Genomic DNA, 17,868 nt, shown 5'->3' on the forward strand with positions numbered 1-17,868 from the left:
TTATTTACTTATTTGGCTGCACCAGGCCTTAGTTGCAACATGTGGGATCCTTGATCTTAGGTGCAGCATGCAAACTTTTAGTTGTAGTGTGGGGGATCCAGATCCCCGACTAGGTATTGAACCCAAGTCCTCCCACATTAGGACCTCAGAGTCTTAGCCACTGGACCATTGGGGAAGTCCCACCCATATAATTTATTATAAGTTCTAGGATAATGATACTATACTTCATAGATAAACATGAGAATATTGCAAATAGCATTTAATTTCAATTATTTTCCCAGTAGTATTACTGTCTGTCACAGGTTCCCCTTATAATCAACAAAATACGTTTCCAAGTTAGCTGATACTGGGGGTGCAACTGGAGAATCAGGAGAAGAGCCATCCAACCAAGTTGATCATTAATCTCAAATCATGTCTAGGAGAGCCTGAAGGAAAAAAAGAAAAAACACCACATTTATATAAGTATATTCAGGATACAAAAATTATAAGCTAAGTATTTGTTATACTTGAACAAAGTAACGCAACATTTCCTATTTGCTGAGACAACTTGAGATAAAGCAACATTTAGATTTTGGTGAAGATTACACAAATTGTTTGTGGCTTCCCAGGTGGAACTAGTAGTGAAGAACCCACCTGCCAATTCTGGAGACATAAGAGACATGGGTTTGATCCCTGGTTTGGGAAAATCTCCTGGAGGAGGATGTGGCAACCCACTCCAGTATTCTTTCCTGGAGAATCCCAGTCTATGGTTCATAGGGTCATATAGAGTTGGACACAGCTGAAGCAACTGAGCATGCACGCGTGCACACAGATTGCTTATAGGCAATGGAATTTACATGGAAACCATTTTGGAGATATCACATTTTATTTATTTATACATTTATTAATTCACCTAGATCCTCTTTTTAGTTGAATCCCAAATACTTTTATAAATCTCATTTATGGAGAAAAATCTGTAATTAATTGAGGGCAAGGTTCAGTTCAGTTCAGTCGCTCAGTCGTGCCCAACTCTTTGCAACCATGTGAACTGCAGCACACCAGGCCTCTCTGCCCATCACCAACTCCCAGAGTTTACTCAAACTCATGTCCTTTGAGTCAGTGATGCCATCCAACCATCTCATCCTCTGTCATCCCCTACTCCTCCTGCCTTCGATCTTTCCCAGCATCAGCGTCTTTTTCAATGAGTCAGTTCTTCGCATAAGGTGGCCAAAGTATTGGAGTTTCAGCTTCAGCATCAGTCCTTCCAATGAATATCCAGGACTGATTTCCTTTAGGATGGACTGGTTGGATCTCCTTGCAGTCCAAGGAACTCTCAACAGTCTTATTCAACACCACAGTTCAAAAGCATCAATTCTTTGGCACTCAGCTTTCTTTATAGTACAACTCTCACATCCATACATGACTACTGGAAAAACTATAGCTTTGACTAGATGGACCTTTGTTGGCAAAGTAATGTCTCTGCTTTTTAATATGCTGTCTAGGTTGGTCATAACTTTTCTTCCAAGGAGCAACTGTCTTAATTTCATGGCTGCAGTCACCATCGGCAGTGATTTTGGATCCCCCCCCAAAAAAGACTGCTGTTGTTTCTACTGTTTCCCATCTATTTGCCATGAAGTGATGGGACCAGATGCCGTGATCTTGGTTTTCTGAATGTTGAGTTTCAGGCCAACTTTTTCACTCTCCTCTTTCACTTCCATCAAGAGGCTCTTTAGTTTTTCTTCGCTTTCTGCAAGGTGGCAGGGCCTTAAAGATCACAGAAGGCAGTGGTATGGTAAGGAATTTGCACCTGGGGAAAAGAGGCAAATTAATCATTATCTGAGAGTTGGACATTCTGTTTTCCATTTCCACATAGTAAAAGCAACACTTCAAAACCACAGAGGCAAGAACATTTAAGACACCCTGCCAGGTTTGAGCTGAGAAATGGTCAGTCATCTCCCTCTTCATCAGCTCATTGCTCAGGGTGGCTGCATGTTGATTGCAACAGGGCATTCTGGAAAATATTTGCTAAATCCACCTTTGACTCTATCTGCAATAGGTCTATGACCTTAGGTTTGTATGCCTACATAAGCGCTTGCAAAACTGCATTAAAAATATCTCCTTTTAAGAGATAAAGCAAATGTAGCAAACAATTGTTTAATCTAGGTGAAGGGCATAGAGGTATTCATTAAACTGTTCTTATAATTTCTTCTTAAAACTGAAACTTGTCAAATAAAATGTTGTTGGAGAAATAAATATAATTCAGTCAAAAGACAAAGCCAAAAAACATCACCTGTTGTTAGGAGAGAAATGGTGCAATGGTTACTATTCATACCAGTTAAAATGATTTGCATAAGCTTAAGACCCACTGTAATCACCTAGGAAATAAAATACTTGAATAAATCGTGGGTAATATCATGCTCCTGATTGCTGTCTTATATACTTAAGAACAGTTAAAAATTCATATAAAAGATGATTCTTCTCATAGAAAATTGGGGAAAGGACCTAAAAAGAAACTCTCAAAAGAAGATAGTCAATGGTCATTAAACATTTTAAAATCTTGCAGTCGCACTAGTAATTAAATATGTGAAACTTAAAGCAATTGTCAATATTTTAATCAGCATTCAGCATTCATGAAGGAGGAGAAAAGAAAAATGCAAACACCTCTAATTCTGTGTGCCAAAGGTAAATCAGTACAATCTTTACGGGGAGTTATTTGGCAATATTGTAATTTAAAAGCACTTAGAATGCCAAAATCCTTTATTTTCTCTAGAAATTCTGCTTCTAGGAATTCATTCTAGAAGGAAGTAGATAAAAACTTATAGATAATACAGATTATATTTTACATGCAAAAATATGCTAATCACAGCATTGTCCTTATTAGAACAAGGTCAGAAAAATCTAAATGTCTAATGAGAGACATTTGTTTAAAAAAAAAGAGTATGTGGCACATGATGGAATATCATATGGCCATTAAAAATCATATGGTAGAAAATTATAGAAGAATATTAAGTAACATGAAAAAATTTCTATGACACAATGTGAAAACTTTAAGTTCTAAAACATGCACAGGATAACAACAGCAATTAATCAATCTATCAATAATAACAACAAAAATCTATCAAGATATTAATTGCTTCCCTGTTGAGTGCTGAAATTAGAAATGATCCTACTTTTTTCTGTATTTCACAAAACATCTAACATGTTTAACACAACATCTGTATAACACAAAACATCTACACAACATGGCCCATGCTGTGTAGGGCCACCCAAGGCAGACGGGTCACGGTGGCGAGTTCTGACAAAACGTGGTCCGCTGGAGAGGGGAATGGCAAACCACTTCCATATCCTTGCCTGGAGAACCCCATGAACAGCATGAAAAGGCAAAAAGACATTATGCAGTCCATGGGGTCGCAAAGAGTCAGACACAGCTGAGCGACTGAACTGACTTATTTACCTTTTATGCAGATTACATCATGTGAAATGCTGGGCTGGATGAAGCACGGGCTGGATGAAGCACAAGCTGGAGTCAAGATTGCACGGAGAAATATCAACAACCTCAGATGTGCAGATGATACTACTCTAATGGCAGAAAGTGAAGAGGAACTAAAGAGCCTCTTGATTAGGGTGAAAGAGGAGAGTGAAAAACCTGGCTTAAAACTTAACATTTAAAAAACTAAGATCATGACATCTGGTCTCATCACATTACAGCAAACAGATCAGGAAGAAAGAGATACAGCAACAGACTTTATTTTTGGGGGCTCCAAAATCACTGCAGATGGTGACTGCAGCCACGAAATTAAAAGATGCTTGCTCCTTGGAAGAAAAGCTATGACAAACCTAGACAGTGTTCTAAAAAGCAAAGAGACCACTTTGCTGATAGAGGTTCACATAGTCAAAGCTATCGTTTTTCCAGTAGTCATGTATGGATATGAGTGAAAGTGAAAGTTGCTCAGTTGTGTCCAACTCTTTGCAACCCCACAGACTATACAGTCCATGGAATTCACTAGGCCAGAATAATGGAGTGGGTAGCCTTTCCCTTCTCCAGGGGATCTTCCCAACCCAGGGATTGAACCCAGGTTTCCCGCATTGCAGGTGAATTCTTTACCAGCTGAGCCACAGAGGAAGCCCATGGATATGAGATTTGGACCATAATGAAGGCTGAGCATCAAAGAATTGATACTTTTAAACTGTGGTGCTGGAGATGACACTTGAGAATCCCTTGGACAGAAAGGAGATCAAACCAGTCAATCCTAAAGGAAATAAACCTTGAATATTCATTGGAAGGACTGAAGCTGAAGTTGAAGCTCCAATACTTTGACCCCCTAATGTGAAGAACTGACTCACTGGAAAAGACCGTATGCTGGGAAACATTGAGGGTAGGAGAAAAAGGAGACAACAGAAGATGAGATGGTTGGATGGCATCATCAACTCAATGGACATGAGTTTTACTATTATCTTAAGTAATAGTACTACTTTCATTATTTAAAACCATAATTAGGGTCTTCCCTGGCTGTTCAGAGATTGTGACTCTGCACTTCAAATGCAGGGACTGCAGGTTCGATTGATCCCTGGTCAGGGAACGAAGAACCCACATGTGAATTTGTGTGGCCAAAAAAAAAAAAAAGCAACAACCCACAATTGATGTTAAAATAAACAGAACTTATTCCCTTTCCTAGGTTTAGCCGTAACACACCAGCACACTGTGACTTGGTGCAGAGCTGCACGGCAGAGGAAACTCAAGGAGGGATCATCAAATCACACGGCACAGTGTGGGGGTGCATAGTGTTCAGAACCACAGCTTCAGCTCTACGTACAAAAAGGTAGGTAGCATCTCTCATTTGTTTCTACACCTCAGAAAAACTAAAAGTCCAACTAAAGAATCACCTGAGACTGATAGATACCAGAGTAGAAATAGTGGTTCAAGTATTTGGGGATCATGTTGCTAAACCCAAACTGGATCTTAAACATAAGCAGTGGTTATCTGTGAAGTCACGTAATCTCAAAGATGACCTCTTTCTCTAAATATTGCCTCATAGTCACCACTTGAGTGGAAAAAGTGCTAGATAAGAAAGACAGGAGTCTCTGGAGAATGCAAACACAGCCTGACTCACTTGTTCTGAAGTCCAGCCACTGATCAGAATCTCTTAGGGTCATTTATTTAAAAAATATTTTTTTTCCATCTTCCCATGTAGAGACTCTGATGCAATAAACCTAGGTTGAGACCAGGAACTCTGTGTTTTAAATAAGTTCTGCAGGTTTAGATGATCATTGTACATGGTATTTCAGTGTGCAATGGTTAAACAGAAGTGTTGGCTCAACTACTGTGGTTTGTGATATGTTAGATAATGCATGTTTTTGCCCCACATATGTTCATTTTAAAAAACAGGCCTTTAGTTATATTAGTTATCTGTTTTTCCTTGGTTCCTAAATGCAGAGGAATGGGAAGTTTATGTCCCAGGTTCATATATCCTTCATAGCTCTAATGAACTATATATGCTGTGCTGGGTTTAGTCACTCAGTTGTGTCTGACTCTTTGTGACCCCATGGACTGTAGCTTGCATGCCTCCTCTGTCCATGGGGATTCTCCAGGCAAGAAGACAATACTGGAGTGAGTTTCCATGTCCTCCACAATTTGTTTTATACTTTCAGTCTTAATTGTATAAGAAATATGTTATAGTTCTCATGCGAAAATATGAGATTATTAATTTCAACTCATTTTTTATTATCTTCATAAAAGTCATGAGCTAAAGTTTTTAGATACTGTTTTATATACTCTAACAAGGGGACACTACCTTTTGACTGTATTTAAAAATTTAAAACTTGAACGGGCAAAAATCAGATATGTAACATTTTTTACCAAATGATACCTTCAGTTCAGTTCAGTTCAGTCACTCAATCATGTCCGACTCTTTGCGACCCCATGAATCGCAGCACGCCAGGCCTCCCTGTCCATCACCAACTCCTGGAGTTTACCCAAACTCACATCCATTGAGTCGGTGATGCCATCCAGCCATCTCATCCTCTGTCGTCCCCTTCTCCTCCTGCCCCCAATCCCTCCCAGCATTAGGGTCTTTTTCAATGAGTCAACTCTTCGCATAAGAATGCTTATTTCTTTCTAGATAGATATTACGTATTACCTAGGTGTGATCTCCATGTTTCTGATACCTGTACATTAACTAAGAATTGACCACAGGATTATCTCCTTTAGTGGGTTTTAATCTGTGGCTTTACTTTAAATTCTAGGAATTCACTCAGTCCTGAGTACATAAGGGGATTGAGCAAAGGTCTGAGGGATATTGCACCTCCCCATCCTTTTTTCCTTGGGCTTTTGCTATACTCAGTCTTGCTTAAAAACGTCTACTTTCAAGTATTTTGCATACTGAGTTTCTATGTGTACCTTTTTTTGGAAAATGTATTCTACATTATAAAAGGTCTATCCAAGATCTTAAAGAAAATCCTAAAGGAAATCAGCACCAAATATTCATTGGAAGGACTGATGGTTAAGCTTAAGCTGCAATACTTTGGCCACCTGATTTGAAGATCTAACTCATTGGAAAAGACCCTGATGTTGGGAAAGATTGAGGGCAGGAGGAAAAGGGGACAACAGAGGACGAGATGGTTGGATGGCATCACCAACTCAATAGACATGAGTTTGAGCAAACTCTGGGAGACAGTGAAGGACAGGGAAGCCTGGCGAGCTGCAGTCCATTGGGTCACACAGAGTCAGATGTGACTTAACAACTGAACAATAAGGTCTTAATAATATAAGATTTATATATTTTAATATATATAAATGTATACATTATATAATATTTATAAATTTATAAAAATCATACTTTCTGACAGATGATTCTGGAATCAAAAATTAACAAGAGCTCATTACTAGCAAAGGAGAAAGATATGTAGACCTAACAAATGGCATTTAAATTAAGCCTTGAAAATGAACAGCAATTTGTCAGATGGTATTGGAGGAAAGATGCTGTTGAAAACAGGAACATAATATTAAGGGGCCTGCCCTTTCCTGGCATGGTGAAAAATTCACTGTGACAAGAATGTAGGTGTATGGTGAAGGGGGACAGGGGCAGAAGACAGTGCTGGGACCAAGTAACAAACCATTTTCACTCCCAGCTAAGAAGCCTGGATTTTAACCCTTAGATAACAACAAGCTAACATTAAGTAGGAAAGTAACTTGGTCAGAATTTTCTATGTTTAGCACAATTTTCTATTTTTAGTACACTTAATATACTCTGTTACATTAATTTATTATAACAGTAACAGCTTGAATATAGGTAGGGATGGGACAGAACTTATGGCAGGGAAACCGGATAAAAGGTAAGGTATGATGAGGAGTTAAGAGAGTGATGGCATTGCCATGATAGAAACGAACATTTGCTTAGGTGCAGAGATGACCAACACGGGCTTCAGGACACTGCTTCCATGAAAATCAGGGGCAATGACCCTGCAGGAGGGAAGGAAGCCAGAGGGTCAGAGGGTTGTCCCAGGGCAGATGGAGAATACAAAGGGAAAGAAAATTTGAGTTGACATACTCATTTCCCAAGAAGTGGAAAGAAGAGAAATCCACTTCTGTTTTGGTTCTGCTGTGACCACGTGTAAAACAAAAACCCAATTGAGGCCAGTAGGCCAAATTTCCAGGGGCAAGTGCTGCTTGTTAGCTCACTGTTTCCCTCAAAAACCAAATGGAGAAGACCTGACTGGGACTGTGCTCTTGGTCTCTCTGGTCCTCAAGTCTACCTCCCTGCAGAGCAGTGACTTTTCGTGAAGCACAGTGAGACGCTGAACCTTCAGGGTGCCACAGTCAGCTCGTTAGCTGCTTGAGGTTGTGAATGCTTCTCTCTGCTCACAGCTTCAAAGCCTAACTCAGTGACCACGTGGATTACAAAATAAGACATTAATTTATTGTAACATAAACCAGTTTAATGAATAAATCTTTTTGAGTTTTCTGTGATACATCTTACATAAATAAAGAGAGGTTCAAAGTGGATTTTAAACACATGATTTTACTTCACCTCAATTTCTCTTCCTAATTTGAAACTTCTCACAATCCACTGGAATGGAAATTATGAACACTGACTGTCCACAATCATCCTTTTAGTTACTTCTTGGTACACAATGGAAATGACAAATATGAAAGAAAACCATGTGCTGTTTTTAATGTCATTTGTCCTAAAAACTTTTTCTGAAAACTCACACCAACTACATTTTGATAGCTTTAGAGAGATATAAGGTATGAAAAAAAATTTCTGATAACATGATATATAAAAATGTTATTACATGTGGAAGAATAATACTCTGTGTGGGGGGTACTATTGCTCTGGGAAGTAAGGCCTGATCTTCATGGACATCTTCTTCATTGAGTACCAGGAGCCCTGCCAGTTCATCCACACCACTCCATCGTCTGTGCCGTGCTTTGCCATGTCCCAGGTGTACGCTCCACCCCAGTAGTATCTGCCATTGGGATTGGCTGCATGACATCGGTTATACCACCATCCACCACCATCTTCTTTAGAACACTGCTTTCTGGGATCTGTAGTTTTCCTGAAAGGAAATTTGTTTGGAGTTATTACAACTGCAGTGCTCTCAAGTTAATTCTTTGCAAAGCCCACAGAGGAGTACTGGGTGCAATATTCCTTCCCTCTGATTCTATATGGAAAGTCACAATAATGCACCAAGGGCTTTCTGTGCCCTATAGCAAGAAAGGGAGATGACTGGGCCCATGTGGCAAATTCACCAATATTCATTATGTTATCCTGAAATGATAGCTTTCATATCTCTTAGTGTTACAGACTCTTAGAAAACAAAATAGAGGTTTCAAAAGACACAGTCCATGATAGACATACAGAAATCTATCTCAGTACTCACTACTTAGAAAGTAACTGTGCTCAAATTACAGTTGTATTTTTTATGGTTATGTAATGTTGGGTAAATTACTTAATCTTGCTACTCTTCATGTGTAAAATGAGGACAGCAGTGGCAACCTTATAGCTGAAGTGCTTCAGAGAGAGCTTAGTACAGTGCTGGCACACAGGAACTACCCAGGAAACGAGAGTCACTAGTCATGTTTGCTGTCATGAACGACTCCAGGCAGCAACATGAGCCGTGGCACTGAAAGCAGGAGAGAAGCAGCAGCACGTACCAGCCGTCGTTGTCTCTGTCGTACGTGCTGAAGAACATGCTGTTGTGGATGGTCATGGTCCGGTTTTCTCCCACCAGTTGAGAAGCCCCTTCTATGAGGGCATTGCCAGCTGTTCCTTTGTATTTGCTCACTGACAGTTGATATTTGTTGGCCTCATTCTGTACAGTAAATCCTTCGTAGAGTGCCGTCACCTTATCGCCTTTCCAGTCCTCCATTTCAATCAAAAGCTTTGTGGGTCCCATATTGGTAAGCTGGCTAATTCTGTCATTTCCAAGCCAATACTCACCTAAAGGAAAAAGAAAATAAAATCTCACCAAAAATAAAACCTTTGAAAGCAAAAAACTGCCTTTCCCCTCTTATCATTAGCTTTTATGCTCCTTTTGTAAATACTTCTTAACCTCCTAAAACTCCTAAAAGCAGACTACCAACACTATATTTTTTAAACGGAAAAAAATCTAAATAAAGAATGGTCTTATTTTGTACTCCCAGTTGTTACCTGGTACACCACAGTATTTCTTCCCTTCTGCATTGGTTGCAATATTTCCAAATCCTTGTTTATATGGATCCCATTTCCTGCCAAAGTCAACACTACCATCTTGACGGTTCTGAATTACTGTCCATCCTTTGGTTGAAAGAAAACAAATAACACATATTAACCACTAACAAATAATGACCCTTTGGGGGCAATATCTGACTTCCTTGTCCATTTAATTTATGCCCACTGATATTTAGTGTCCTTAAATAGATATAATAAGGAAATAAATGTGAAAGGAAAACTTGAAAAATCTTTGGAAACTGCAAGTGCTTTATCTTTTACCCAAAACTGTGAATCATAAATATTTTATAACTTCTAAAATATCAGATTGTATTCCAAATCAAATGACTCATTGTTAGTTTTGTTAAAGCTAGATTTTATTTCCTGGCATTTTATGGTATCAAAATAATTTCAGCATAATAGTCAAAAGCTATCAAACACGTACCTCCTTTTTCCGTTTTCATATCACAGTATACTCTATATGGTTTGCTAGAATCCTCAGGCTGAATGAGGTACATTTCAGATGTTTCACCTCCATTCCTGATGATTTCCTCACATTCTGCAATCATAGGAGAACAAATTGTATTTAGGGAATACAACATCATTACTTTGTATTTAGTCACCAAGTTTGTAAGATAACTGATTACTAAAGAATGTTTTATTTTAGATATTTGAGGATAAATGTTACAGAAACTGATGCTTCCTCTTACTAAAAATCACACTCGTAATCTTCCAAGGGAGTGAAAAAGCCCTTCTCCACCTTTTATATCTTGATATCCATAAACTTCCAGAACACATGTGATGGAGAAGTCCCTGCATCTATCCATGGTTCCCATCTATTCAAGCAAGTATGTACATTACACCCATTGAGCTACCAGCATCATCACGCTGCTTCCTACTCTTCAAAAGCTGGTGAGTGCATTAGGTATGCTGGGGATATCTTCATGATGTGCTGAGAGGTACTTAGGATCTGTTGGGGGAAATCTACTGAACTTGTTTCAGTTCTCTTATTCTTAGAGAGTGTGAATTCTTCCGTAACCTTCTAGAAATATATTTTAACTAGTTACCTTTGCCAGACACCACAGGAATATTGCAAGTAACAGTACACGGGGTGCGGCAGTATTCCATCTGAGTTGAGACATCCGATTCTAATTTTTGTATTTTGCTTCTCAAATTCTCCAGAATTGAACGGAGCACACGAAGCTTAGTTGGGATATTATTCTTCACAGTCTCATCTATATATAACTGGTGCTTTTCCAAATGTGAGGAGTACTCGTTTACTACGTTTTCATTATCTGGAAAAATTGTGTAGGGATGGTTAGCGTTTTCTCTTGACGAAAAATTAAATGTATTCAACTATACAATCATGATTTTGATTTTGAGAATAGACTAGACTCGGGCATCGGGCAGTCGTGATATGTAGTTGCACTTAGGGAAAATTATTTGGTCCATGGCATACATAAATTAACATAAAGTATAGTCACTACACTAGTAATTTACCTTAGATTAAGGTAAAAATTAAGCCTAATGATATATTCAATAAGTTGTTTATTTATTTCTTTGATAAGGAAAAGAGGAGAAAGCAGAAGTTCCATCTCAGAAGTTCAACATCTTATAGAGTACATACACTTAATTTACTTATCCATCTCACATAACTGCAGCAGAAATATGCAAGAGAAATGCCATGATTCCTTTGAAAAAATGTCCAGATTTGGGTAGGCTACTCCCTGAGATACCTATGGCCAGTCAGTCACTAGCTGATTCCTAACCACCAGGCCAATACCACTCGAAATTCAGATCTCAAGTTTCAAATGATGGGATCATTATTTGCAATTCAACTGAAGATATCATAGACACGTATATTTAAAATGTCAAAGGTTAAATCTATAAATGCTAAATTTTCACTCTGGGAATATATTGTCTTCAGAGTCATAAGTTTCTTATTGAATAAAAATAAGGACTCACAGTAAAAATTTTCACAGAAAATCATCCTTTCTGATGCCAGACTGAGAGTTAGAGTTGAATAGTGCTTACAAACTATTACATAGTATTACAATACTATTACTAGTATTACAATACTATTACTATTACAAACAAGCTGCAGGTGAAGATGCCTAAGTGAGGACCTTGGGGTAATCAGGCTCATACTGAACTACCCAGGCTCATCTAGAGACCTGGATCTTCTCAGAACTGTGCGTTCCCATGGCACTCTGACAGTTTCAATTTTGTAATAGAATCAAACAGAAACCACAAGGATATCTACCTTGTACTTGATTCTGCCTTCCTTTCCACATGTTTTTTAGCAGAGTTATATATTGAAAGGTGGAAGAAGAGGTCCGGGAAACAGAGTCCACAGTTTTACGTAAATCTTCTATACTCTTTCGGATTGGTCTCTCCTGTCTTACCAAAGTATCTTGCAACTTACATCCTGTAGGACACAACACACCCTATATACAAAGAAAATAGCCAACATCAGATGTAGGATTGAGGTATTTGCAAAACAAGCACATAGTGAAAATTCAATGATATCTTTCTTTATATAAGACCAGAAGTTCTAGACTCACCATTATAATTCTCTGAAGATTAAAAATAATCCTTACCATAGAACAAAGGTAATTAGGTATGAAAGTATTACCACCTGAACAGACAAAGTGGGCAAGTATGAAGAAGAGGGAACATCCTGTGTCCTGATTTGTAATCTTGGCTGCAGACCAAAGAAAACTAGAAAAGCACCCTTAGCCCAAGGCCCAGTAAGTTTATGTTCTGTATTTACATCCAAAAGAAGCAAGCAAAATGACAGTGATGGTAACGTGGGTCAGTGCTCATCAGGAAGACACATGAATGCGGGCTTCTCCACACGGGAGGCCCACGGCGGTCAGAGCCATGAGTGCACCCACCAGATCCGGGTCCGCGTGCAGGCAGCCATCAGCGTCAGGGGGCTTTCTCTCCACTTTCTTCTGGCCCACAGTTGCTGTGGCGGGACGAGCCCGATAGCCACCTCCGCTGATGGGAGGGGGCACAGGTCTCAGGCTGGGGGCCTCTTCCTTCTTCTTGTCATAGGGCCGATGACCGCGGGCACCCAAACCTACCTTCAGGGGGCCAGGCAGAAATAAAACGAAGAGTGTTGTGGAAAACTTGAGATGTAGTATTCCAACAGTCTCATTTTATAACTTAGGTTAGTAAACTATGATTTGCTTAAGGACCATCAACTGACTAGCTATTGTTGGCAAATCAATAGGTTCCTCAGGTCTCTTTAGTAAGAGCAGAAAGAAAAACAGTGCAAAGAGCTATTGTACCTTGAGGAGTTTTAAAAAGAGTCCTTAAAAAAAGTTGCATCAGATGATGAATAGCAATGAACTCAGATTCCTGAAATCTATACATTAGAACACACAAAATACTATGAAATCTATACTGTCAGGAGGAAAAAATGTTCTCAAGCCACTTGGATTACTAAATTCCAGTAATTATCACTTTTAATTTTTATGAACTGATTATTTCACTAGCTCTTAGTTAATAATACTTAAGTGGCAATATAGATTTATTAAAAACAAATGTATTTGTAATAAGACACCAATTGACTCTAACACGTTTGTAAAGGAATAAGGTATTCTGGAGTCAGACTACTTGGTTTCAAGTCTTGGCCCACACCACTTTCTAGTTCTAAAGACTGCGGGTGAATTACTTTATCTCTAAAATAAAGGTAGTCATAATATCTGCTATATAAGATGATTTTAAGGATTAAATGACTTACTGCATGTGACACCCTTAGAAGAGTGCCTGGCACATATTAAGTTCTCATTATTATCTTTATTGCAATCACACATAACAGTAACAGATACTACAGTGTAAGTGGCTTTTCCACTACTAACTCCAATCTTGTCTATTAACAAAATTGTCAAATCATTCTCATGAAATTTCTTACATGATTTCTTTATCAAATGCCATGATTTTCTCATTTAAAATAATTATTTCATTTAAATAATTCTTAGGTTATGTGCATTGCAATGAAATTATTTGCTAATTAAAATATAACATTAAAAGATAGTGAAGTGGAAAATATGCAATACAATGCAAAAGTGCTGGCCTGGATTAACTTTATTATCATCATACGGTCTTTGTCAGTAATTACACCTTTCAGGTAGAGAAGGAAATGGCAACCCACTCCAGTATTCTAGCCTGGAGAATTCCATGGACAGAGGAGCCTGGTGGGCTATACAGTCCATGGGGTCGCAGAGTCGGACACGACTTAACAACTAAACCACCACCACCACCACCACACCTTTCATTTTCAGGGTTTAATTAAAAATTAACAAAGGACTAGATTTGCACCAGAGACTAAGCTCAGCTATCTGGTGGGTCTAGAGGTCACTGAATGACTGTATTTGGAATTTTACTATCATTTATTCAGTAAGAGACAATACATTTAGTAGGAGAGTGCTAGGCTTTAAACCTGGCCAGATTCCCCTGCTTAACTTCTGAAATTAAACTACAGTATGTTATGTGTAATTGCAATAAAAATAATCATGTATGAAGATTTGTAGGAAATATATATTGTTTTGAAGATATATGGTCACAGTCAAAGATGGTCTGTTCTAACATAAATTTTATGAAATGTGATTCATCTGTTTATTACAAATCAAATTATAACAGAAGTACTTTCTTTTTATTTAGAGTATCATTAGAAAGGTAGCAATGGTAATCTAGCTTTACTAGAGAAAAGGAAATGAAAAATGTTTAAAAGAAATTATATGAATATTTAGGTTTATGAAGACCACTTATTTTTTAATAAGACCACTTATTATTATTTAATAACTAAAACTAGAAAATCCAGTTGGAAGGATAAATAAGTAAACTATCTCTGTGTATTTTAGTCAGTGAGCAGGAATGTAAAAGTGCTTAGCCTACTGCTTTATAAAAGTTGACTCTTACACATTCTTTACATTTTTCTTACCTAACTCAATTAACCATATAACTATCTTTTTATATGTATACTTTGATAATTAAAAGGAGCTATATATTATTTCAGGAGCTATATATTAGGTTCCATTTAAATTCAACAAATGATCCAAAATGAATCACTTCATTTAATTACTTTATTCACTGTGCACTTTTCTTTCTAGTGTGGCAGATACTATGTTATATACAGGTAATTAGATCAGGAGTCACCTGATAATAAAATTTAAATTCTTAAAGTGTCATTTTTCTAAATGTATTTTTGTATTTTGACATCTTCAAACCAGGAGGAGTGATACTTGAGGCAAAACTGTTCTATAAATGAATAAACTAAATGGAGTGCTATATTTCATAACCATTAACAATAACAATATATAAATTTCTCAATAAAAAACAATTTTTAATCTTCTATCACAGAATGTGATCTATTTTACTTTTAGATTTAGTTCACAATTTTCATTTACCAATAGCCAATAATTTCAGGAGCTACATATTACCTTGCTTCACCAAAAAGCTACCCAGCAATTACAGCTTTTTTCTTTTAAAATACTGCTCTTTTATTTTATAGTCTGTGAAATTTTCAAGTTTTTGTTCTCAGATTATAAAAACATATTGCTAGAACTAAATGAAAATCATACTACTCGGGACAACAATCAATAAAAGCACATCTTACCTTAGGTCTGTCATCTTGTCCCTGGGAAAATAAAGGTGATAAAGCAGAAAATGAGAAATTATTATTTTGTTTTTATGTAAGAAATACTATACAACATTCTTTAAATAAAATAGGTCCTAGAAATTAACAATTCAATTTCATAACTAAAATCAATGCTAATTTCATTAAAATTCAGATATGATTATGATTTGGTTATATGTTATATTAATAGTGTTAGTAAGAATATAATAATATGTAAAAGTCACCTCGTCATAGTCAGTAGGAAATTGGGCCTGAACTATAAAAGCACAGAAAAGTAGCAGTAATAGATGTTTCATGGTTTTAAATTTTTCGAAGTTGCAAGAAATCATCCTTCGCTTTGGACTTAACTGAGAGATCTTCAGTCCTATATATACCTGAATCCTCTGTTAGCTATCCCTTTTCAAGTGGTTACCTTCCTTAGTTAACATTTAATTTTTTGGTTCACTTGTTGACTGAACCATTTTATCCCTTAAGCAACATCTTCCCAGCAAGACTTATTTACTTGTCATACAATTGTTCTCTGTCGGCCAAGTTTAGTAACACCAAAGTTCCTCAGTTCATTTAATTGGACAATATGATGGGAAATTGGGACATTCCTAAAAGAGCTGTGTATTATATTTCCTGTAAATTAATGTGGATGCTACACAGGCTCCCAAAGAATGTGTGAAGAAAAAAATACTTTTAATCTGAGCACAAAATATTGGACCTACTTACAAGGCACCCACTAACACTGTGAACTCACTAAAGGTTTACCATAAATGTTGTTTGGAGGTAATCCTGTAATTTAGTTTTTGAAAAGGCCACTAGACTCAAGAATTACATTACCATATGTTCATCTTATCTTTCAGACATTAATCAGAATAGCAAAATTAATATTCATGCCTTATGCTACGATAGACTAACATCAAAAAGAAAATGCAGTCATTTTTTGCTCTAACCAGTTTTCATATTTTGTTCTTTATTGATACATTAAAATTTTCAAATAATTGTAAACTGTATTAAAATGATTAGTAGATTATAGATTCCTAAATGAAAATCATTATTATGGTGACTGGATAGATATTTAAAATTTATTTTATATTATCTTTAAAACAATGTTATTTTAACATTAGTGAAGCCTTCATTTAAAGTGAAAAGAAAGTGAAAGTCTCTCAGTCGTGTCCGATCTATCAGGGAAGCCTTCATTTACCTATTTTAAATATAAGTTCAGACACTAAATGTGTCCCATTTCCTTTCATGATTTCCTATAAGCTAACAAATGCATCTCTCTTATCTTTTCATTGTTTTTTTGCAATCAGGATTAACAACTCTTACAATAATCAATAGGAAAACCAAAGCCAATGGTGTAAATCCTAGCAAGTGTGCTGCTTTACAGCATTTTCTGGGTTTTTTGGTATGGAAAGTGAAAACTTTGTCATTCAATTTTAAGTGATTTTATTAAAAAGACCCAGGTTTGGATCTGAAGAGTATGTTTTAAACAATGCTTGGAAACGGACTGCTGATAATGGAATGAGACACATTAAATTTCTTTCTTCTCTGGATAGCTTAAGTTGCATTCCTAAATCTTTTTAACTCAGATTTATAGAATCAAAGTATTGAGTTTAAAATAAGAAAAATAATTGACTGAATTATTCCAAATTTACATCTCATTCATTGGGTTTCCCTGGTGGCTCAGATGGTAAAGAATCCACCTTCAAAGCCAGAGACCTGGGTTCAATCCCTATGTTGGGAAGATCCCCTGGAGAAGGGCATGGCAACTCACTCCAGTATTCTTGCTTGGAGAATCTCCATGAACAGAGGAGCCTGGTGTGCTGCAGTCCATGGGGTCACAAAGAGTCGTACACGACTGACAGACTTTCTTAGAAGAATACACACTCTGAGGAAAACAGATGTATGTATCTGCATGTTAATTAGAATAAGATGCAATAATACTTTCCTTCAAAATGTAACTGAGAAAAAGTCCATTTTAACCATCTGGACAGGGTTTTAATGATGTCAGACTTTTGCTGATTTAAAACGATTGACTATGTCAAGAAAACTAAAAATGCTTTTTCTTTTGAGATAACATTATCACATTATTACTTCATTTTCAAACACTGACATTACATCAACTAGCAGTAGGACCATTATTTAATTTCCAGAGGTCTGTTAATTTTTAAAATTCCTTCTAGTATATTACAGTACCTTGCATAACATTAAAGTGAAAATTCCTTTACAGTCTCACTTTTCTGTTCTGTTCTGACAGGCATTCTAACCATTATCACCAGGAAAGTGAAGGAAGCTACTAGAATTCACATTCCATAAGACTGAGACAGAACATTCATTCCACAAATAGCTCTTGAGGGCTTTCTATGTGACAAGCAGTGTAATAGAAGCTGAGGATACACTGGTGAATAAGAAATAGTAGGCATTTGATTAAAAAAATCATAGAAAGAATGAATGAACTATCTTTTCATTGAAACAGGCCTCAAATGCCAAGTTCTAATAATCACTTATTTACTTTAAATTCTAAAAATGATGAAACACAGGCTCAAGAGGTTAAGTAAAGAACTC

General features: G+C 37.0%; 1 protein-coding gene across 1 annotated transcript; it reads right to left on the reverse strand.

The window, feature by feature from the left end:
* Positions 1–7,892: 7,892 nt before the first annotated feature.
* On the reverse strand, positions 7,893–15,716 carry FGB (fibrinogen beta chain). The gene is made up of 9 exons (XM_061383916.1): positions 15,540–15,716; positions 15,295–15,315; positions 12,566–12,757; positions 11,932–12,115; positions 10,736–10,963; positions 10,114–10,227; positions 9,630–9,755; positions 9,134–9,419; positions 7,893–8,535 (listed from the first exon to the last, which is right to left on the reverse strand). Exons 1-9 carry the CDS (start codon positions 15,642–15,644, stop codon positions 8,304–8,306), a joined length of 1,488 nt encoding a protein of 495 aa, XP_061239900.1. The 5' UTR covers positions 15,645–15,716; the 3' UTR covers positions 7,893–8,303.
* Between the last annotated feature and the right edge of the window lie 2,152 nt (positions 15,717–17,868).

The sequence above is a fragment of the Bos javanicus genome, chromosome 17 (genome assembly GCF_032452875.1).
Source record: "Bos javanicus breed banteng chromosome 17, ARS-OSU_banteng_1.0, whole genome shotgun sequence".
Taxonomy (NCBI): domain Eukaryota; kingdom Metazoa; phylum Chordata; class Mammalia; order Artiodactyla; family Bovidae; genus Bos; species Bos javanicus.